This window comes from Battus philenor, unplaced genomic scaffold (genome assembly GCF_028537555.1).
Source record: "Battus philenor isolate CCGP_79_NKW_IND1 unplaced genomic scaffold, ilBatPhil1.0.hap1 SCAF_20, whole genome shotgun sequence".
In the NCBI taxonomy this organism is placed as follows: Eukaryota; Metazoa; Arthropoda; class Insecta; order Lepidoptera; family Papilionidae; genus Battus; species Battus philenor.
Window position 1 is genome coordinate 988667 of NW_027181683.1, and position 24774 is coordinate 1013440.

Below are 24774 nucleotides of genomic sequence, written 5' to 3' on the forward strand. Positions count from 1 at the left end.
TACATTCTAAAGATTATTAATATAAATAAAAACTATGAACAATGAAGACTAGGAAATATGTTTTGGTCAATTTAGTATATAGAATTGTACAGCGCAGATTTAAAGACGCGAAGTGAACACAGTAATTGTATTTATTTCTTGTCTCACATTGTCTCGTATATTCAGACCGCAGAATATTAAACGTAGGTAACTTATAATAAACTTTTTCTGCTTGATACTTACTCAAGTGACATTTGTAGATTCTGCGCGTGTAGAGAAAGGCGCTTAGACTAAAAGCTAAAAGATTTAATATACCCATGTTCGACATATACCTGGGTAATCCCGGTTCAGGGATTTTTTTTTTATTTCATTGGATAGTAAGGGTTATTTAGCAATGATAGCGTAGCGACGGAGGACTTAGGTCGCTGGTTCGATTCCTTAGATACAATCTCATATAATTCACACTTTGTGTGTTAATTATATAACATTGCCACTACTCATAGATAAGTATTATCATAGTTTTCAGAGGATAGGCAGCAGCTTCCCCTGTGTACAATAATATATATATATATATATGAAAATCACAATGAAAGACGTTTTTTTAGTATTTTTATTTCGCGCTCTTCAGTCGTTCCTCAAATGATCTTTCATTCTTTTATTATCTTTCTCTCTGCAGTTCTTCTACCTTTCTCTTTCGTCTATTTGCCTTTCATTTGGCCATTCTTTCTAATCCTTACACCTTAAATATTACAATTCTTGTTTTAATTTTATTTCTCACATTTGGTCTATTCTAGGGTTACTGATTTTGTTTAGGCAATATCTGATAAAGTGTTTATGTATAAATCTGTTGTTACACTACTAAAACATGTGTTTCTGTGAAGTTTCTTTCTGCTTCTTCTCCACAACTATAACACCCTGCTAAGCGAAGTACAGTCAAAAATAAATTGATCAAAAAATTAATAGATAATAAGTTGACGACCAATAAGAGTTCTGTTAAAAGTTCCTATCTTTAAAGCATTTATATCTATACCCAATCATCCTGTATCTAGCTTGTAAAGTATTTCAGATTTCTTTATTTAGAAAGTTCTAGAAAAAAGTTGTCGAATTCGTGGAACATTAGATGCGATGCGTTGAAACTCATCGCTAGTGGACAATGCAACGTCCTTCCGACAGAGAGGCCGTGCAAACACACACGTAGCTTGAAACAATAGAATGCGTCGCAGGCATTGTTTTCCTGCAGCGCCGATGACGTCACAGCGGTGATAAAACAGCGCGACAGCCGCATAACGCACGCGATCCTTCTACAAACAATACGTTATCTCAAGGCCTTTAGACCGTGGCGAATTTACTTTCATCCGATGCTGGTTTTTTTGTAAAGACCTAGAAAATAAACCATCTGTACGGTGTGAACAACAATCTGATCATGAATGAATGGATCCAAGTTAAAAATGCTACGACAATACCGCATAACGCACGCGATCCTTCTCCAAAGAATACGTTATCTCAAGGCCTTTAGACCGTGGCGAATTTACTTTCATCCTATGCTGGTTTTTTGTAAAGACCTAGAAAATAAACTATCTGTACGGTGTGAACAAAAATCTGATCATGAATGAATGGATCCAATTTAAAAATGCTATGATAATCTTAAAGCAAGGAGATAAGTTCTGCCGGGGGAAGCACAGCTTCACCCCAAAATGTGCCTTGGCAGTACTGCAGCAGATCCTGGCCTGTCCAAAGGTATTGAAGAGGACTACCATGGGAGTTTTAGTAGGTAGAAATCCCATATAACCATGTCCTTTCCCCATAGGGCAGGGTATTTTATTTCCATCCAGAAGATGTGCCTAGGCTGTACTGCAGCAGATCCTGGCCTGTCCAAAGGTATGAAAATGACCACCATGGGAGTTTTAGTAGGTAGGAATCCCATATAACCATGACCTCCCCCAAAGGACATGGTATTTTATTTCAATCAGATTTCTCCCTCGTAACCAAAAAAAAAGATGGTATAAGATATATTAATCCAAAAGTCTGATAATAAATTTACCATAAAAGGCGACTTGAATGACTTGACGAACTTTATTGATCGAAGTGATTTCTACTACTCTACTATTAACCTCATCTGCTTTAGTGAGTATTAAATTATTATCCCTAATATCACGTCTTACACTCACTCGGTTTTCGTCCAAAAACGTGTTACTAGTCAAATCGTGCTTTTTGAGTTCATTAGCCATCACCGTCCTGACCGCATTACCTTTACCATTCATTACGCATGCAATCTCCGAATCTAATGCTAGATCCTCCCTTTTTTGTGTCAGATTCGGTGTTATGTTATATTTGAAACCCTTTTCCAGAAATGATAACTCTTATTTTTTTTTCATTGACTTTTCCAACGTAATTATTTTGATTCGCATAAAATGTAACAACTCACAAAACGTCACATATGTAATGTGGGACAGAGATAGTGCTCTACGAAGCCGAAATTAGCCGATTGTCTCTTTTCAAAGGTCGATATACAATATTTATCGCCGGGTACTGTACATTGTATTACATATATTCTTTTTTAGAACTACCCTCAAAATCTTTACACCTTTTCTATGCAATAATGAACCGTGCTCTTTCGTATATGAACAAACCGATGACGTCACCACTCGAGGTCAGAGCCATTAACAGTGTATTTGACTTGTAAACAGTACTTAGTACTGTTGCCTGTCTAATTCCTTTTACGTAACACTAGTTCGTGCACTTGGCTTTGCTCGCATTCCGCGATCTAATGTAGTAACCCTATTGAAGTCTATTAAATTTTTGTACTCTATCAAATGAGACGTAATAATAAATTTACAGGGTGATTGTTTATATGTGTAGAGGCTTAAAGAGGCAAATAAAGAGCCGATTTGTAAACATAAAGCTTCGTGGCTTTTCTAGCCTACAAACTGTACAATGAGAGATAAACAATAATTAATTTATATATATATATAGATTCGAATTTTGAACTGTTTTTACGCATTTAGCTATTTATTATTTATGTATCATATAATAAATGACAGCAATTGATCTGTGGATTCACACCATTGACACTTTTACATCTATTACCAATCATCCTATATATATATATATATATATGTGTGTGTGTGTGCGTGTGCGTGTGCGTGCATAAGATTAAATTTAAAGAGTAGATATAAATAAAAATGAACACAATATTAGCATAATAATTGACAACCTTTCTCAAGGCCCTATAAAATAAGTATCAATATTTACAACGTCCTTTGTGATGTTACTGTTGACTTTTCCGGTTTCAATTATAATTTTCCTGGTATATTTACGATTTCATAGAATTCGGTAGATATGTAAAGAAATAATATTAAAACGGATCGCAGTTCCCCACTTGGTTGACCGAAGACATAGTTGTTGTCGCAGGAATAAAATTGCCTTCCAAATTTTGGTATTTATGGGACCATGTCCAGCTGTAAGATATTCTACTGCTGAAATGGTAATGAAGAAGAACTAACTTCTGTCTACAATATCGTCTTCACAAAGTATGAAATCATTATTTTTTTAACAAAAGTTAAAACTGTTAGCGTGCCTGACAGTTGCACGGTGACGAGAGAGCTCTGCACGAGTAGAGCTATGAAAGTATGTGTTGCTGATGTGTGCTTGCGGGTTGGGATGGCAGCGTGGACCACAGGCGAGACGAGGAGGGGATCCGGATCCAACCACGTTTCGCCCACGCTGTTAAAGAGTGGGCTGCTAACGTGGCGTGGTGAGAGACGTTTGGTTTTATTATGTATAACCCGGTGACGTGAAGAGTGTCGCAGGTGTGTATATATTCATCAAGCTTATCCCATATTCATACCGATTTAGAACAGATTTCAAAATGTTCAACCAATAAAAATCGTCAGCCAATAACAACTCGAGAAATATTGTACAACGCCCTCTTTCGACCGATGTGTATAAATAATTATATTTCCGTGGGATTCCCCTTTTTCGATGCGCCGCTGTCAATGACGTAACGCAGCTCCTACAAATGTAAGATTAGAAAGTTTTACATGTGTGTCTATAGCCTCGGTTCAGAGCTAATCCTTTTAAATACCGAACGCCGCATGTAAAACACAGTAAAGCTAGAATATTGACACTAATAGCATGCTAGCTTAGAATACAACGAGGCTAGATTTTTACGTAGGATAGTATAGTATTGGTGTACTTAAATAAATAAATATCGTCAAGGAAATCGTTGGATGCGAGGAAAGCATATACTTTGCAGTGATAGTCTTAAATTATAATATATATATATATATATATATATATATATATATATATATATGTATATGGATTGGATACCTTTTGTAACCAGTTTATTATTACGTATGTACTTATTAGATCCGGGAATATAGGAATTGGGTTGCATTTTTTAAACGCGAATGGTGAAAACCCGAATGAAGGAAGCGCGAATAAAGAATTTTTTTTATAAGATTGCAACAGACCGTGAATACGAAAGAAGAGCGAGTGAAAGATCATATGACGATTGAAAGACTAAAACAGGAATAAAAAGCATGTGAAAATATATATTACCCACGTAAATAAAGTTTACACACTAGATAGTTCAAGACCATGTCCAAAGTAAATATATATATATATATATATACACATATATATATAATATACATATATATATACATGTTAACCGAAGTATGAAATAAGAAAAGAAATATTTATTTCCCCGAATACGCTCCGCTAAGGATTTTTGAAAAATCAAAACATTTATTTATCATACATTTCAATATATATATTTATACTATTGCTAGGTTCTAGAAACTATATTTTTAAGTATGTGTCCTTTTAATTTCTCGCTGATAAATTTTAAATTCACAACTGGGATTATAAAAAATTGCATTGAAATATAGTGAGGGTAGTTTTAACATTTAATGAAATATTATTGGAGCAGAGGATTTTCAAGCGTGACCATAAAATAGTAGTGAGCGGTGACCACGGGATAGTCTCCTGTCAAACACAGCGTGGATAAAGATGTAGTCATCATGAGTCATTGAAAAATTTGTAAGAAACGAGTCATCTACAAATCCGCCCCGACTCCACGTGGATTATGTCTCATACACTCTTTCTCTGTCCTACTCACACAACAATCAAGGCATTATTTTTACATTCTAGTATAAAAACTGTTATATATATTAAACAAATAGTTCACCAGCAAAAAGTTTTAAACTACTTCCAATTACCCTGTATAAAATGATCACTTTGAAATATGATACATTAATTTATTTTGATACATTAAGTGAATAGCATTTCTAATGCAACAGGCGAATAACCTCGGTCAGTATAAAGTTTGCTATGACAGATAGTAAACAATAAATTATTTTAATATATATATAGTACCCGGCGATAAATATTGCACATCGACCTTTGGAAAGAGACAATTGGCTAATTTCGACTTCGTAGAACGTTATCTCTGTCGCACGAAATACAACGACTGACAAAACGTCACATAGGTAGTATGGGACAGAGATAGTGCTCTACGAAGCTGAAATTAGCCGATTGTCTCTTTCCAAAGGTCGATGTGCAATATTTATCGCCGGGTAGTGTATGTATTTAAAGTCCTAAGAAATCTTATTTCAGACAAATATCCGTGAGTGACTAGATATGAAAGTTTACGACTAATATGAGAAGCAAATGACTTGCGTCGTTAAAATGTGGACCTTTGGTATTGCGATTCGTTGAAGAAAGTAACCCTCAGGCCACAACAAGGAATGTAGATGAAGGAATTAGGTGATGTGCGAAAGATGTCTCTTTCCAAAGGTGCAATATTTACTGCCGGGTACTGTATATAGTACATATATATATATATATCTTTCCGACACCATTGATTTTAGATAGGCTGTATATATTATACATTAATTAGCAGCAAGTATAAGTATTAGTAGCCTTGCTGTCAAACTTTCGATTGTGGGTTAGGTTCGATTCTCGGGATAAAATCTTATTTAATTCACACTTCACTAATTATACAGGATTGCCACTGCACTTAACCAAGTTTCCAGAGGATGAGCTGCAGCGTCCTCTGTGTACCATAATACCACACTGCGATCTCCAATTTGCCTGCCAAACGTGGTGATTTTGGTACATCCCCCATAGACATAAATAACGACGGCTATAACAAATAAAGCAGATATAGTTTTAATAAACATTTGCATAAGAAAAAGTATCCGAAATAGGTTCAAAATTAAAATGAGGGTAGTCTGAACAATAGATGTCTCCGGAGAGGCTATATGCTTTGAATTCCAACCCAAAATATCTGTTCCAGAATGTAATCTATATAGGTTAATTGATTATAGGTTTAAAAAGCTTTCAAGATATGAATGTGCAGCTTATCAGCAACAACCTTTAAAGCTAATCTCCCTGTATACAGTAATCACTCTGAAATATGTTACATTAATATATTTTTACTATTTAAACGTGACAAGACAATAATTTCTGGTAGTACACTACATAGGGTCAAAAAATAATAATTTGGATATGTAGCAAATCGGATTTGTAATAAGTTTTATTTTACTATATTATCATTACTACATTTATAATTTCTGAAACCGTTATTAAATAGGGTGTATATCATACATTATTGACAAAAACTGGGTAATACATTCACCCCTTTCAAGTTTTGAAACATACTAATCACCCATTATTAAGAAAGATTATCGATTTCATTTGACTTTGTTGTTTCTTGATACTTTTTCTAGAAGTTTCTTTTTTTAAAAAAGGTTAAAAATTACGCAGAATTTAAAAAAAAAATCAAACTAATCGGTGGCGCAAAAGTAATGTCATAATGTGAATGTGCCTTAATTTTTACAAATGGCGCCAAATGTCACAGTACCTTCACATTTATGCTCTAGATATATAATTATATTAAATTACAATTAATATCATCAAACTTACACTTAGAAATAAACGTTTTTCAACAGCTGACCCCTTTTTTATAATTTATGACAAAATGGTGTTGGGTTTAAATTTCGACATTACTTTTGCACCACCATTTATAATGTTGTGACTAGAGGCTATTTATTTATTTATCACAAAATTAATCTATTTTACATTTAATCATTAAATAAAGTGGTTACTTTACATTAATTTCTTTATAGGATTGTGATAGGTTTTTATTTCTGGCGGTACAGTCTGTTGTAAAAGTAAATATGACATATTTATTCACCATATTATATATTATTTTATAAATACGCACAAACATACGACGTAAACACGGTAAAGATAATATCCATCCTATTTACATATGGTATATGAGAATTTACATATTTTATTTTCCTGGTGATAATAAAGTTTCCTGTGGGTAGGAAAAGGTGCTGTACAATATCGTCCTTTTAATTTAATAGGCATAAATATTAATTATACATAAATACAAATAATAAAAGGTACTTTCATTTATTTATACATATGCACGGGTTTATTCACAGTGACCATCTGTCCATAAAAAAACGATTTGAACGATTGAAACTTCTCCGCCACTACCACACACAAAGAGGGGCCCCGTTTACCGGGGGTAATTGAAAAGTACATAGTCTTCAAACAGTGCGAGTACTAGGTATTTGAGCAAACCATGCGTAATAAAATTTGACTTTCTTTTTTTACAAGAATATAGAAATTTTCATAATAAAGAACTATTTTAAAATTATATATATATATGTTTACGATACTTCATATGTCATAGAATAGTTCACTATATTGTTTTAGCTAGCAATACAAAAACATCCTTGTAAATAATCGCTGTTTTATTAATGCGAAAAGGTTTCCTTTTTTCGTGGAGGCTTTCAATTTTGGGGGCCTTTCGTACATTCTCCCATCTTGAGTACACAGGGATAATTTTGGCTTTTACTCGTTCTATTTGCTCACTCTTCTTATATCTATCTTTTCCTTTACCTTTCTTGCATCACCTTTAATTAATTATATTTCTCTTAATATTAATATCTTATATCTATATAACAAAATCACTAAATTAATATATATATAATACAATAATAAAAAAAGAGCTGTGGACCATCGATAGAGGCTTGAGATCATAGTTTGTAGGTACGATTTTCAGAATACAAGCATATATAATTCACACTTTGTGTATTAAATATGTAACATTGCAAATTCTCACAAACAAGATTCCATAGGATGGGCAATAGAGTCATCTGCGTACACTGATCACCAATTCACCTGCCAAGCGTGGCGGTTATGATATATCGATAGATATCTTCGAGAGAGGCCTTGCAGTAGGCGCCTATGGGCTGAAACGACAATATAACTTATACATACATGAAGGTTTCCATAAGAAACATAATGATGGGATCCAGGAATGTTGGCTATGGAAGTGAGGCGATGTATGAAAAGGATTGCGAGATATTGTAACGAACAAAGTCCCTGTCCATACATGGTACGGGAGAAGAAAAAAAACCTATATGAGCAGCGATAGTTCAGCGGTAGAGAACGTAGACATTTGATCGTAAGTTGTGGGTTCGATTCAAGGAATATAATCATATGTAATTCACACTGTGCATTAATTAAATAGGATTGTCACTGCTCACAAACAAGTTTCCAGAGGATTGACAGCATCTTCTGTGTATATCTGCGATCGCCTGCGAAGCATGGCATTAATAGTATATCCATAGATATCTTTGGGGGAGGTATGTGGAGCGTCTATGGGATGAAACGACGATGCACCAATGGAGTAATATAAAAAATCCATTTGAAAAGTAAGTTAGTTTTCAAACTACCCTCAATTACAAAATGAGGTGTTTAATAAATCTAAAAATTGTCTGACGAAACAACAGTGTCACATTTAAAATTGCAAAAGCAAATAGCATTAAAATTGAAATTGGCTAAGTGTCAAGTTATCGATCTTACTCACCCTCCGCCAAGGGAAGCCTGATCAAAGCCTCCTTGAACCTCGTTTCCTTTAAAGGATGCATCACGTCGCACCTTGGCCGCGCGTCGTCGGTGTGACTAAGCGACGGCAAATCGAGTTAAACATTCGTGACTCATTCGATTTTTATATCGATACGAGGGTCACAACACTGCGTTGTTAGAATTTATTATTTCCATATTTAAATACTTTTTTTATCAACAAATATTCTGGAAGCTTCACAGAATCAATGCCTAATATAGGCCTACGTTGTTACAAATAAACTATAGTGTATTTGCACGTAATTATCACTATCAATTAATTTAAAATAGCTAAAAAAACACTGTAATTAACGTGATAATTTATTATATAAATACTGTATATAAAGTGATAATGGAACTAGGGAATTATCTGCTCTAACTACTGTCAAAAATAAAGTCAAAGTCATAACAACTTTATTTACATGAGAGTTTACGTTAGTTCGAAACGCGTAACCTACTGACAAACACACACACATAAATATCTAATGTATAAAATTCTCGTGTCACGGTGTTCGAACTTGAACTCCTCTGAAACAGCTTGACTGATTTTTACCAAATTTAATATGCGTATTCAGTAGGTCTGAGAATCGGCTATTATCTATTTTCTATACCCCTAAGTGATAAAGGTTGTTCACACTTAAAAAAAAAATTTTATTTTTTTAACGAAATTTTTTGTTTTTATTTTTTTATGATACAGCATACAAGAATACATACAACCATAAATTTTCACCCCTCTACGATCAACCCTTATTTTTTATTTGTAAATTAAAATATCATTTTTTTGCAAAACAACGTTTGCGGGATCAGCTAGTATATATATATATATATATATATATATACATATTTCAAAAATACCTGTTAGAGTCCTAAGGATCTGAAGAGAGATCACAAACCGGTAAGCGCAGCGTAACACGTCTGACAAGGTGGACAGATGATCTTAACAAAGAATCGTCGGAAATGGTAATCTATGGGGTGGGCCTGTGTCCAGCTGTGGGCGTGGGATTGCAGTAATGATTATAAATACCTAATCAATAATAATATTATTAAAATAAATGTATTAATTTGTTCTTTTCCTTATGCACACAAGTGACAACCGCAAAAACGGTGGTTAAAAATATTAACCGATATGAAATATACATCTACATCAGATGTCGGCTGACCAAGACATGTGTAATAACCTAAAAATAGAATACCCACTAAAAATTCCATACGACTTATGACTAATTGGACTTGTATTCTTTTCTCTACCAAAACATTATCATTTTCATCAATTCACATGGTGTCTCAAACAAAAGTTCAAATTTAAGTTTATTGATTAGTTATAAGCGTAAAAACTTTAAATTGGTAAATGTATTGCACATTTGCAGTCTGATTTAATATGTAATAAATAGCGTAACGATTGATGTATACAGTAAAACAAGGTAATATTTTAAAAACTGATATTAAAGTTACAGTAACATATTAAAGTTAATTATAAGAAGACTAAAAGTCATCCTGAGAGCTTCCGAGCGGGCTATGCTCGGATGTTCTTTTTTTTTTAATGGAACCCGCTATTGGGGGCCTCTCGTACCCCTAACTTTTTGGGATTAGGGACTTTATTGTTCAATAATTTTTTCTCAGTCTTTTCTTTATTAATCACGCGTCGCAATATCTTTCATTCTTTACTTTTGTCCTTCACAATATCTTTCGTTTTGCTCTACTATACTTGCTCGGATATTCGCTGCGAGATCGAATCTGAAATGAGGAGATCCGTAGAAGAACCAAGATCACCCACATAGTTAGAATTACTCGTTTTAAGTGGCAGTGAAATGCAGCAGATGGCTGTTGGGGCCGAGAGTTTCTGGAGTGATGACCACAAGCCGGTAGACGCGACGTGGGTAAGCTCCCCACTAGATGGACCTATGATATACTTAAGGTCGCAGTAAGTCGCTGAATGCGAGGCATATGCCTTAGAGATGCCCATAGGCTGAAAAAAAGAAACTTGATAAACCAGACATATAATTAAGAAAAGGACTAATATATAGCTACTTCCGCTATGTGGCAGTAGTCGTGCAATAAAGTGCACCGCCCGCTGATAAATGCGCATGCGGCAAACAATGCGAATTACATAACTACCACCGTTAAATCACTCAACACGTGTTTCACTCCTCCACGGGGCATCATCAGGAGTAATGCCAAACACCGAGTGATTTGAGTTAAAGTAAAGTAATGTTACACTGAGAGTTGGCACTGATCGGTGTAACAGGCTGGCGGGCGGTGCACTTTATTGCACGACTACTGCTACATAGCGGAAGTAGCTATATATCAGTCCTTTTCTTACTTAGGATGGACTTCCGCAAAGTAACGCCTGAATCTATTAGATACATATAATATAAAATTAACTTACAAAAATATTAAAACATTGCCCGCATATTAGATGCTTGACTCACGACTACCTTCCTTCTATTGTTTTGAATATGGAGAAGCTCGTGCTATTGTGAAACATTTGGTGACGATAGAGTGGATATTAAAAACATTCGATGTACGAAATTTGTCAATCGATTCCGTGTTTTATTAAAATATTTATATTTGAAAGTTTAACTTAACATTACTAGGTTTATAAACACGAAAAAGACACCTTTGTAATTTGAATGAAGAAATTGATTCGAAGTATTAAATGAAGAAGTGGACCGAGGTAGAGTCCTTGGAGAAGAAGAAGTAACTAAAGATCTTTCATCGTGTCAGCTGGATGATGCCCACTGCAAGGCTTATATCACCACAATTACCGATCGTTCACTGAACACATAAAGCTATTTCTTTCCATCTTGACTATGTCTGTTCCCCTAGTGAGGGCATAACAGCGCGCCCATTGTTGCTTAGTTCTGAGAATCTCATCATTTCTCCGAACGTAAATCTCTCCATTGTTCTCTGGGTGATCTTGAGGCTTCTTATAAGGTCCATCATAGGAGACCACGACTGGAATCTACACATCATCACTGGTAACACACAAGTCAATTGTGGTCACATATATTGTAATTAATCAACCTAAAATAAAACTATGAAGGTTTCAAATTTGTTACGATTTAAGATCTGTCAGCAATGTAAATCCGTTTTTCTTAATATTTATTCTGAACAAGAAGTATATGATTGATTATATCCATTATTTATTTCATATTAGTACACTAATAGTTTAGAATACGTGAGTACATACATATCTGGATAACAAGATATCTTTTAGTACATCTAATAATGGAGAAGAAATAGACAGGAGATGCATAGCAACTTGGAACAATTTATAGTCCTTTGTAGAATTTTTAAAAGGAGGCTATGCATTTGAAGAAATTTATCTTCGATACAGATCTTAACTTGTTGTATCAATGCCAGACATGGAATTACCCATATAGATAAAAAAATTAAGGCATCATAGAAATCAATAGAGAAACATAGTAAATATCAAGAGTATATACAAAATGAGGGTAGACACTGGCAAGATAAAAATTGAAATAACTGATACTTTAACAAAGGGTTTAGAGTTAAAATAGTAATGGGCAGGTATATCTCGTGGGTTAAACACAATAGGTGGATAAAAGTGACTCGTTGAGAAAAGTTTAGGAAAAAGAAATGTCGACAGAATGGTGAGCTGATGATATTGCTGCAAAAGATACAACTGGAACTTTAATTAAAACAGATAAATCTGGAGAGTGAAAGGAGAGACCTTCACCCTAACAGGATCCTTATTAAAGAAACGACTAACAGTACCATTACATTACAGTAACATTAGATTAATAAGCTGATTGGGCTGTCTCAGCTTACCGTGAGTTCCGTAGCATGGAGCTGGATACGGTTTTGACCCAGCAGGTTTAAACTTAAGGAGAGTCCCTCGTGCTTCTGTGAGCCGAATGTGGACCAGACCTGGTGACCAACTATCCTGCATTCGGTGGACTCCAATGCTGGAGCTGCTAGGAAAAAAGATTAGTGAGCACAGCATCGCCTCACTAATAAATGACGATAAAGATAGGTCTGCATTTCTCAAATACTGCAGGGCCATTGTTGAAGACGTGATCAAATGAAATAGTACCTAAAAATAAAACAGTCGGGTAAGAATGTAAAAAGAAGAGGAAATAAAAGTAAAATAAGAATTTTAAACAAAATAAGATGATAATATTTAAATTTATATGCAAAAACTATAAATAATGTAGTAAGGATTTAAAAAAGGAAATAAACAGCCTATTAAAATAATAAGAAATATAGATAAAAAAAGCAAAAGAAAAATAAGCTAATTGTACTAACAAACATAACACTTGCATATGTCATAAGAATAAAAAAGAAAACAATATTACAGAAATAGTCTCAGATTGAACTCTATAATGGAATTCTTCAAATAAAAGCTTAAAAGTCTATTTTTTAATATCACACTTAATAAGTAAAATTATGAGTTTGTTCGTTTAAAAAAAAAGAATCTAATGACATTTCGTAAATTTTGACATATGACGGTAGTTCTTAATTTAAATTTAAAAAGTAAATTCGAGTGTTTTTACATTTAGCATCCCACATATGTTTTTTTTTCTTTTAGAATGCGGTCAGGCAATAACATCTGGCAGTAGTCTGTCGGGACAGCATGCGTTCGTTAAAAAGTCATTTTGTTAATTAATAAACCACTTAAGACACGAAAATGCGTTGTAATACAAGTCAATCTGATAAGAATGTTGTTCCAGAATAATCTAGAACACGTCTGAAGTTTACACATGTACTGTTTACAAAGCCTGCACGAAAATTAAAAAAATAAACGAATTAAAATATATGTTGCAATGGCGTCCATTTATAAAATACGAAATAAAAAATATACGTAATCGAATAAAATAAATATTTTCATAAGTTTATATTAGTAAATATAATAACAAAATAATATCAGACAATTCACAATATTATGTTTATTTGTAATACTTGGTTTTCCGTGATAAAGACTAAAGTTAATTATATTTAACTTAAATCACACTTGGTCACGTTTTCTTTGTCACAATCCATTCACCAAGTTTGAATTACATAACTTAAAACTTTAAGCAGGCAGTTTATTATGGTAAAGGTATTTAAGGACCTCATAAAGTCGAAATTAAGCCGGTTGCAATCGATACAAAAGGACAGACGGGGTTAACTTATACTGTACTTAAGATTATTTAAGTAAAATTTGAAACAATAAGCTTAGAACTTAATTGGCTTGAACGTATAGTAAATTCATTAATATTAGATTTACGCAAACACAATAAATAAATAGAAAATAGATAAAGGATAAAATAGAACCAAAGTGATACATAAAACTGTGATAGAGAATAATTATAGGATAAGTAATAATAATGTAAAATAAAAATGTACAATAAAAAAAAAATATAAAATGAAAAATGTAATAACGAAAGAGGAAAGAATGAAAGATTGAACAGAGCAAAAGAGAAAGATAGAAGAACTGTAGCATGAAAGATAGATAATAGACCGAAAGAGACAATAAAGTACGAAAGAAGAGAAAGAAAATAAAAAACTATGTGAAAAAATAAATTGCAAATAAAGTCCCTGTCCCACCATAAATAGGGGTACGAGAGGCCCCCAATAGCGGGGGTCATTAAAAAAAAATATTAGATTTACGAGTCACACTGCACTTTTATACAGGATGATTGCTTATATGGGTAAACTCTTTAAAAAAGTAAGAGTATAGTTCACTTGCTGTCAATTTATATATGGTACATCCCATAAAAATCAGAAATATCAAATAACGTTTGGGGATATATACCATAATCGCCACGCTAGGTAGGCGATCGCAATGTGGTATTATGGTACGCAGATGCTGTTGCCCATCCTCTGAAAACTTCTTTGTGGGTAGTGCCCAAAGTGTGAATTGTATAATACTATATCCCGAGAATCGAATCCGTGACCTACGATCGGTGCTCTCAGGCCTCTACTGCTAGACTATCACTGCCCAATATATAATATTTTTTAAGATCTGTTCCATCAGACTTTGTATGACAAGAAATTATTGGCTTGTTACATGCCAAAAGAAAAAATAAATAATGTTACATACAGAGTGATTATTTTATACAGGTTTATTAGGTAGGTATTAAACATTTTATCATACTATTTTAAAATTCATATGAACATTCTGCATCTAGTTTTGTAGAGTGTACATTTAAAAAAAAAAATCGTTAGCTTATACGAGTTCGTTTGTATATGTACATACAACAAGAAGTTTGAAATAAATAGATAATTATAATGATTCGGTTGCATAAAATATTTCTCAGTAATTAATAGAAGATTCCCATCATTAGATGAAACAGCATCGCGGCGCTCGGTAGTGAACTGGAGCACTTTCACGGTAACAATAAAATGAATTTTCCCAGGACGAGAGCGGTGCAGATTGTTCGGTACGCCTGCACTTAGTGAAAGTAATGCATCGCTCGTACTTTCTCACTTCACTTGCATCGCAATCACACTAAGAGAAATTATATAATGACGGACATATCTCGTGGACCCTCAAATCAGAATGCTTAACCCTTAAATGCATGACTTTTATTTAAACATTAAAAAACACATCTTATATATCATTCTAATGCAGGGAAAAATAGAAAAAACACATATACGTAATATTTTTTATACTTATTTATTGATAAGCCTTAAGCAGATATTCGACACTGTGCATTTACTGTACATTATTGTCTTCAAAGTGGTATGTTGCAGTTTTTCGTCATTATGCATTTAAGGGTTAATATGTGACATGGTAATCCATGCCAATGTCCACGCTCGAAGATGTGACTATATATTTTTTTTCCTTGTTTATCTGCTATCAGTCTCAGACTATAAGTAGGTTTTTTTCCTTTTCCGTTATCTCTTTTAAGGTTCTATGCAGTAGGAGATTCTCTTTCATCATCTATCACCAAGTTTTCGTATATCAATTACTAATGCAGTAGTCAAGTTTGGGTGGTTTTCCAGTCGCTGTACATATTTACTTCCTGTTATTTTTATTAGCGTTATCTCTGTCGCACGAAGTACAAACTTTCCGGTATCTATTAGGAGCTGTTACAACAAGTATCTGCTACTTTTGATTATTATTTATTCTTTGTATATAATATACCAATTTTTACTATTAGTGTTGCTTTAAGCAGGGCTGAAATAAAAAAAAAAAACATGTTCACGTTATGTTTTATGTCTGTCGCACGAAATACGACTAACAAAATGTCACATGGGTAGTGCGAGACAGAGATAGTGCTCTACGAAGCCAAATTAGCCGTACAATATTTATTGCCGGATACTTTACTTTATTATGCTTAATAAGTACAGGTAACGTGATTTCCAAAGTAAAACAAATTAATTTCGTAATTTGATCCGGTGTTTAACAAACATTACTAAGGAAACTCGACGATGTTTGCGTTTAACAACAAATTGGTAAAATCCCGGGGATTACGACATGAACTCGATCGGGGTTTCACTGATCCGTTTAATGGACTACGCTCTGACTTAAATGAGCTATAAGTGTAATTGGATACGGACGGTTGGGAATACAGGGTGATTTGTTACAGGTATAAAAGTTTTAAAAGGGTAAATATCTCTCATTTTTCAGCGAAAAACTTTAATGCTTTTACATTTATTTACAGTATAAATACTGTTATATTTCTTAATCACAAAAAATAATTATACAGGAGGTTTGATTATAGGTATAGATATAAAGGGGTGAATGTTGCTAATTTGTCAACGAGAAAGCTTTAAAAGTGTAAATAAATACTGTTATATTTCCAGCAAAAAATATATATATAAGATGATTGAATATAGGTGAAAAAGCATTTAAACTTTTACACTCATTTCCAATCACCTTTGTATAAAGTGATCATTTTGAAATATGTTATATATATTTTTCTATTATAATGACATAGGCCAATTATTTTTGGCGGTACTATACGCTTGGAATTCGAATTTTAAAAATGTCTAGTGGTCATGATCATGTACCAGTCGGTTTTGGTGATACTGCTGCTCTCTGAGTGTCGCCATGTATCTCGATGTTTCGCTTAGTGTGTGACGTTTCTACACACGCTGGCATAACACAAAAAAAACCTATTTTTTGACAATATTTTTTTTCTGCTCAAATTACTAAAAATAATAATTAATTAAACTGCAAAATATTTATTTTATAAAGTTATGCTAAAATTATGTAAAAAACAGCGAATTTTTTTCTGTTATTATCGATTTAATTTTAAAATAAACACAAAAAAAAATTAAATCAATATCGACCGTTGCCTCCGCGAGCCTTTATAAGTGCTTTTATGCGATTGCCCATTTTCAAATATAAGGTATAAGATATATATATATATCGTTATGTTATGATTTTTAGTACGGATTTTTATACCATACATTAATTTACATGAAATATGGTAGACATATATGTAGTGGTGACGAGTGGTTTATCAAAAGATATTAGACACCGGAAAGTAATGTCGCTTTCTTAAGTTAAATTCACACGACTACATTTTTAAAAAGTTTTTTATTTCTAAACTAAATATATTCACCTTCGTCATCAACCTTTTGCCATCTAGTATACAAAATCAATGCCGGCGCGGTAAAAATCAATCGGATTTTCTGTAAACATGTCGACAGAAACGACATTACTTTCCGGTCCCCCTAATAGATTGATTCCTGATAAACATAAGCATTCTTTGTGCAAAATATATCATCTTAAGCGAAGACTGATCATCACTCACCGGTAACAGATGATGATATTTTACAAACCATAAGTAGAACATCTTAAAGACACTTATACCAGAGATGACCATGGTTCTTGATAGATGGAGTCTAGTCTCCCTTATATATTGTTGTGGAGTTTCTTCCTGCTTCTTATCAACAATTATAACACATTGCGAAGCAGAGTAGAGACAAAAATATTTGGGTTCGAATCTTTTAGTTTTTTGAAATTACCTTTTTTTCCAAAAGATGGCAACACTTTTGTTTCTAATTGCGCCATGCCATCATACTCGCAGATTCCCTTTCTAACAAAAAATCAACGCAATTTTAATACAGTTTTATTTTCACTTTGTTTTGCTAATTTTGGAGTTCAGTTTCAATTACGTAGTGTGTTGTGGTTTTTTTAAAGAGAATAATAAATTTATATAAATTTTAACGTGTTGTTTCTGGTTACAAAAAAGGTATATATTTTTCCAATTTATTTATTGGCAGAGTTATATTATTTTTGTTTTTTAAATGTTTACTTTGTTCAATTTTCTTTTTAAAAAGTAGTATTTTCGTAACCCTGGAACCTATCTTCGATCTTTATATGGTTTGCTATAGAAAATCTTAATTCACTTTGCGGCGTTTCAATTCGCGTTTGTTTTTTGGAACGTAACCACGACGCAATGAGGTATTGGTGTGTGTATATATATATATATATATATACAATATATATAATATATATATATATATATATATATATATATATATATATATATATATATATATATCTCATTTGTAAGCAGAAATCTATAAAGCTTTTACATCTATTTGTAATCAACCTGTATATTCACTATACATTTATATCTAATGAGTTGTTCTTTTAAAAGTTCCAATGTTGAATAAATGAATTTTATCTTTATCTTTATAGCATATGACTTAATCGAAAGTACATATAACCTAATCACTTATCTCAATTGCAACATGCAAGGGGTAATTGAATGCGTCGTTTGGCTTCGGCGCATCACGCTATCCTTATCACATTTCTAATCCTTTTTAGTCCTTACTACAATAAAACTATTAGAGACTAAAAAGGAATTTCTTTAGTGTTCTTGGTGAAAACATCTTCAAAAGATGGGTAAAAGAATGATAAGAATCCTAAAGGAGTCGATGATTTTATGGCAGATGGAAAAGAAGAAAAAGAAAGAAAGATACTGTCAAAGAAGAAAGAAGAAAACTGTAGATAAAGAAATAAATGAACTAAATTAAACTATTAAAATGCAAAAACAAAAAAATGCAGTACCCTCATAGTTCAGAGCATATGCTATAATAACCAGAGGCTCATCTAAGCTATGATACGCTAGGTAAAACCTTCAACACATATCAGGTGAATGTCCTCGTCTCGTGGATTTTGTCAAATAAAAAAAAAACCTCGTAAATAACGGAACACGAGAAATACTTGAGAATATTGACTCCGGTACAACGACCTTTTAATATTGCGTTATTAATTTCTAGATATGTTTAATGTGCATCGTTGACTTTTATCTGTTGCTAGCTTTTGCACGCGGTTACTTTTCTTTATCAAAGTCACTAGAATATAATATAATTTTGCTAGATGTATTTAAAGGCTTCTGGGGTAGGTTTTGCAGACCACTTACAGGCAGGCAAATTTTTTTTTATCAGCCCCTGCTATTGGGGACCTCTCGTTCAAAACAAAACCAATTATATCATGTTCATATATGTATGATCAACTCAAGTTTAAAAATATATCATTTATGTATCTATCTATACATAAAAACAAAATTTCATATTTATTTTATTATCTGCAAAACTCAAAAATGACTCCATCAATTCGGATAGTGTTTTAAAATATTTTTAACAACGCACATAAAATTTTAAAAGCGTGTAAACAAATGGAAAATTGAGTGGTATAATAGAAAACTATATAATTCACTTTATCCATACAAACTGCAGTGTCATTAAAATACCTGTCCATAGCTTGGCGTCAAAATATATCCAGCAAAGAATATCGTATACATTAAAACAATGATAGAAAATTTAATCTCATTATTTAAGTCTAAGATCAGTATCCTTTCTTAGATGGCTAATGGTCCACTATACCCTCCAATCTTCATTCCAAACTTACTACACCAACATCAACACTGACACTACCAGGAAACCCTCGTCTTCACCGCATCCACCTCCGTCCCAGTGTCACATGTAAACTCTGAAACACGAAAGCCTTAGTTTTCACTATAGTTCACAGAACCTTCCGTGAACTCATGTCAGATGAAGCTATAAAAGCCTTAGCGCTAACAGTATTATACCTTCGAAACAATACAGTACTTAAGTATTGCAGTGAATTCTTTATTAATAATATTCATTGTTATTATTAAAACAATAAATAAATAAAGTGATCCATTAAATTCCTTTTTTTATTTGTCAACGATAAGGCAACAATTTTAGCTGTTAGGCATAAGTTGCAATGATTAACCACATTTAAAAAACATGACTAGATTTTATTGACCAAATTGCTAACTGGAGTGGGAATTTAGATATTAGTGTATACATTTCGAAAGCTTTCGAATTACAAAGAAACTTACACTGAGCTTTCAAAAGTAGCAATCTGAGAATTCCATTCACTGAACGTAAGCAGTGAAAGTTTATTTTTTCGTTTATGAAAGTGAAGGCAATTGCAGATAAGAACCTTTGATATATCCTCCCACGTTCGAATGTACGGCCTTAATTCTATGCTATTAGTTCAGAGACGAGGGTTGGTAGATAGCCATTATTCCCTCTCCAAGGTATCTTTAACACGCACACACTTACACACACACACACACGCACGCAAACACACGCACACTCACACATATAAGGGGATCCCCCCATATATACAGCCCTTACCTTTATCCATTCATTGTAAAGCCGGGCAATTAACTAGATTTAAAGCCATAGACTTGAGCACCAAATCCCTCCATCGTGGCATCGTTCGTATAACGTGTCCAAAGTATTTTAGAATTCAACAATGTAATATTGATGAAAGGATGATCGCTTGATCTCAGATATAAAGACAATACCTTTTGAAAATAACATTTATATGTGTGTTGCTGGTGATGACATACATATTTGAGACGTGGTCGCTTACGATAGACCTTTTAAGAAGATTGAAAGTCACCTAGACAGCAATGGAGAGGGTTTGGGGCATCGCAGAAATCTCGAATGTGGAGATGAAAAGAAAAACTAAAATCACCGACATAACCAATAATTACTCGTCTGAAATGGCAGTGGGGGGGGGGGGAACATCGCTCGTGTAATCGACAAGTCTGAAAAGTCCTCAAATGGCCAACACGAACCGGTAGTAGCGACGTGACAGGCCTCCACCAGTTAAACCGACGACCTTGTGTAAGGCGACTAAAAGAGCATCGGGTTCGGAGCGTTGGGGGTGGGGACCAGCGCCAAGTGGTCTCGTGTAGGATGCCGGGGTAGGCATAGCTTTCTCCCGGAATATGTCTTGAAATAGTACTGAAGAGCAGCTGCGAGGTTCGTACATCCTGCTGTCCATCCAAAAGTACTGAAGACGACCACCGAAGGGTTTTAGTGAATAGGAATCCCACATAACCCCGTCTTTCCGCCAAAAGGCAGCCTATCTTGTTAAAAAAAGGTGAACCGAGGAAATAGTCATGGTTGCAAGAAGTCGCTAGGTGTGGGTAGAGCAAGACCGATCATCGCAGTGTGGAACTCCATGCCTTATCTATGAGCGTCTATCTCCAAACATGATCGATGATGATAATTTGCCGGTGGGAGAATTTAAAAGACTGTCTAGTCGACCACCAACTCTATCAGGAGTAAGGATAAATAATATAATAATGAAAATGTTGACAACTTGACATGTGCATTACCTATATATATGTGTAGAAACTTGGTAACTGCGGACGGAATCGGTAGATGGCGCTGGTAGTCGATTGCCTCGCGATATCGACTTATACTGGTTGCACATAATGGAACGCTCCTTGAGTTTGCTATACATGTATCTAGACTTCTTAAACTTAGTAAGTATTTTTTCTGCAACTTTGTATTAATATACTCTCATGTCACATGTAAGAAAAGGACCAATATTTAGCCAACTTTATTAACACAGAGTGTTAGGCACTAATCGGTGTAACATAATTCCTGAATATGTCCCGTGGAGGGGTGAAACATGTGATTAGTAATTTGGCGATGGCGGTTGTGTGATTCGCATTGCTTGCCGCATACGCATTTATCAGCGGACTGGCGGGCGGTGCATTTGTTGCACGACTACCACTGCATGTGCGGAAGTGGCTAAATATTGGTCCTTTTCTTACTTAGGATGGACTTCCGCAAGCTAACGCCTGATTCCATTAAATACTCATGTCACATCTTAAAGACATTACTTTATATGTATTGCTTTAGTACCGTTATAAAGATATTAAAAAACTAACCTCGAAAGAAAGCTATAAATTACGTGTCCAGGGGACACGACCCTCATCATGACTGTTTGAGGAGGGGTGGAGGGAGGAGGAGGGATGACATGAATTTTAATATTAAATTACTTTAACCACGGTTTCCATAATAACATACACAATTGATATAATTCTTCGTAAATATATCTATTCCGATCACTTTAAACTGCAAGATGCTTACGTAATATGAGTGACGGGGCATAAATTTGAACATGACGTCATTACAGACGCCAGTCGTACAGAGATAGCGAGAAAAATACGAAAAAAACCGACGTGAGTTGATAACATAAGGAAATTTCAACACATGTACTAAATAAACATTGTCGTGAAAGTATATAAACACTGTACGTTTAATATTTTAAATAAATCGCTGTCAGCATTTAAAAATATGGTAAAAGATCAGTTCCTTGGCTTCTACTATATGATATTGTGTAGCATTTATTTTCCACGTATATATATATATATGTATATATATATATATGTGGGATGAGGCAAATCTCGTTTATCTACTAAATAATCATCTTAAGGCACAGGCATACGTTACACCGTTCTTCGACTTTTTGACACTTCGTTTAACACTATGGTGTCATCTTCAACCAAAGGTTACTGTAATTAATAATATGCTTAACTAAAATATAATCTAAACCACATATATAAATAGCAATGTATGTATTTGTATGTATGTATGTATGTATATCATAAACTGCCCTCTCCTTTATATCTCTCATCACCATCCAAAGGTTGTCTGGTAGAGATCGCTTCGATATTTTTGGTCACATATACAGGGTGATTGGATTGTAAGAAAAGGACCAATATTTAGCCACTTCCGCACATGCAGTGGTAGTCGTGCAACAAAGTGCACCGCCCGCCAGCCCGCTGATAAATGTGTATGCGGCAAACAACGCGAGCTACCACCCACCGCCACCGTCAAATCACTCAACACGTGTTTCACCCCTCCACGGGGCATCTTCAGGAGTTATGTTACACCGATTAGTGCCAAACACAGAGTCAAGTGATAGCGGCAGCGGTGCACTTTGTTGCACGACTACCGCTGCATGTGCGGAAGTGGCTAAATATTGGTCCTTTTCTTAATTATGATGGACTTCCGCAAGGTAACGCTTGATTCCATTAAATATAAATTCTATTAACCTGATGTCATTTATAGGTTCTATGTAAACAATATTTCTAAATATATATGCTGCTTGTTAAAAATAAAATTTAGGGGTGGACCACCCTTATCACTTAGGGGTATGGAAAATAGATAGTAGCCGATTCTCAGACATCTGAATACGCATATAAAATTTGGTAAAAATCGGTCAAACCGTTTCGGAGGAGTTTAAGTTCGAACACCGTGACACGACAATTTTATATATTAGATATAAAAGTTTGAGAATCAATTGCATTGTACAAGTAATTGTGTATTAAATATATCGAATGTTCTATACATTGCTTCTCCGATAAGTCGAACGTGTATATCATGTTTACATTACCGGCTCCGTATTTAGTTAAGTCAGTCACTTGGGTATTTAATTAGCATATATATTGATATGAAACCGGTTCTCTGCCGAAACGGCGTCGGCGAGTCACTTTCCGCTCGACATTACAAGTGAAAGTGCAAGTGACGAGAGCAAGTGGTTTTAAACACTTTTTATCCTACTGCACTGGATATCACATCGACATGAATGTATGTATATATCTCTTTACACTTATCTTACTTGAAAATATTGTCTTACTTATTTTATCGTGAAATATAAAAGGATACATTAATCAAATGTAATTACAATAAAGACAATTATAAAACTGTACTTATCTACCATACGAGAGGTATGTACACCATATAGTACAGGACAAGGTTTGAAGTTCTTAAATGGTTTTATTCACATACTTTTCTCCTTATTTCTATACTCTTCTATCATTCATCATGTAGTCTATCCATCCTCTTCTTTTATTTTTCAATTTTCTATCTTTCTATTAATCGCCTCACACCCTTCGCCTCGTTCCTCAGATATATATATATATATATATATATGTATATATATATGTATATATATATTTATATATATATATCTTGGTTATTATCACATTTTTTCATTGTAGTTTATTTATTTTATACTATTATAAATTCTTATTTAATATCCTAATTTATTGTATATTATAATTTAAATATATGTCATTAAAAATAAAAATTGTTTCAAGTGTTAAATCGGGGATATTAGCTTTAAATTGCCGATATATAGGAGATCAATTGCATTAAAATTTAAGTCATATAAAGCTGTATTATTATTTTCTTGTCGTATCAATGTCATCATCATGAATGATTATAAATGGATGATAAACCATGTTAGTGATGAATAAAGCGATATAGGTTTGTAAATAATAAAATAGCTATGATTACATTTAAATAAAACTAGGAATAATTGAGTCAAAATTGTGATAATGTTTCAAACTATGGTATTGAAATAAGATCAAGGTAGGTGATGCATGGAAGACTGTTTGTATGTGAAGAAAGATAGAGAAGGACAGAAGATTTTAATATAAGAGAATGTAACGATGAAAGGAGAAAGCGAAATAAAAAAAATGAAAAAAATAATTTATCAGAGTTGTCATCAAAAAGGTGGCCAATTTAAAAATGATAATATATTTAAATTGTTTGTAACTTTGAATTATATTAATATATTTTTTCAATATAAAATATAAATCAATATTG

General features: G+C 33.6%; 1 protein-coding gene across 4 annotated transcripts in view; it reads left to right on the forward strand.

Moving 5' to 3' along the window:
- The window catches only part of LOC137923069 (juvenile hormone esterase-like), a 53380-nt gene that overhangs the window by 4850 nt on the left and 23756 nt on the right, over positions 1–24774 (forward strand). Inside the window, exon 1 of one of the 4 annotated variants that reach the window (XM_068766194.1) lies at positions 23657–23751. The exons of the other annotated variants lie outside the window; for them this stretch is intronic. Within the exon in view, the coding sequence (XP_068622295.1) occupies positions 23746–23751 (6 nt within the window). The 5' untranslated portion in view covers positions 23657–23745. Of the gene's footprint in view, positions 1–23656; positions 23752–24774 lie in introns of those variants that run through there. 4 annotated transcript variants of the gene reach the window in all.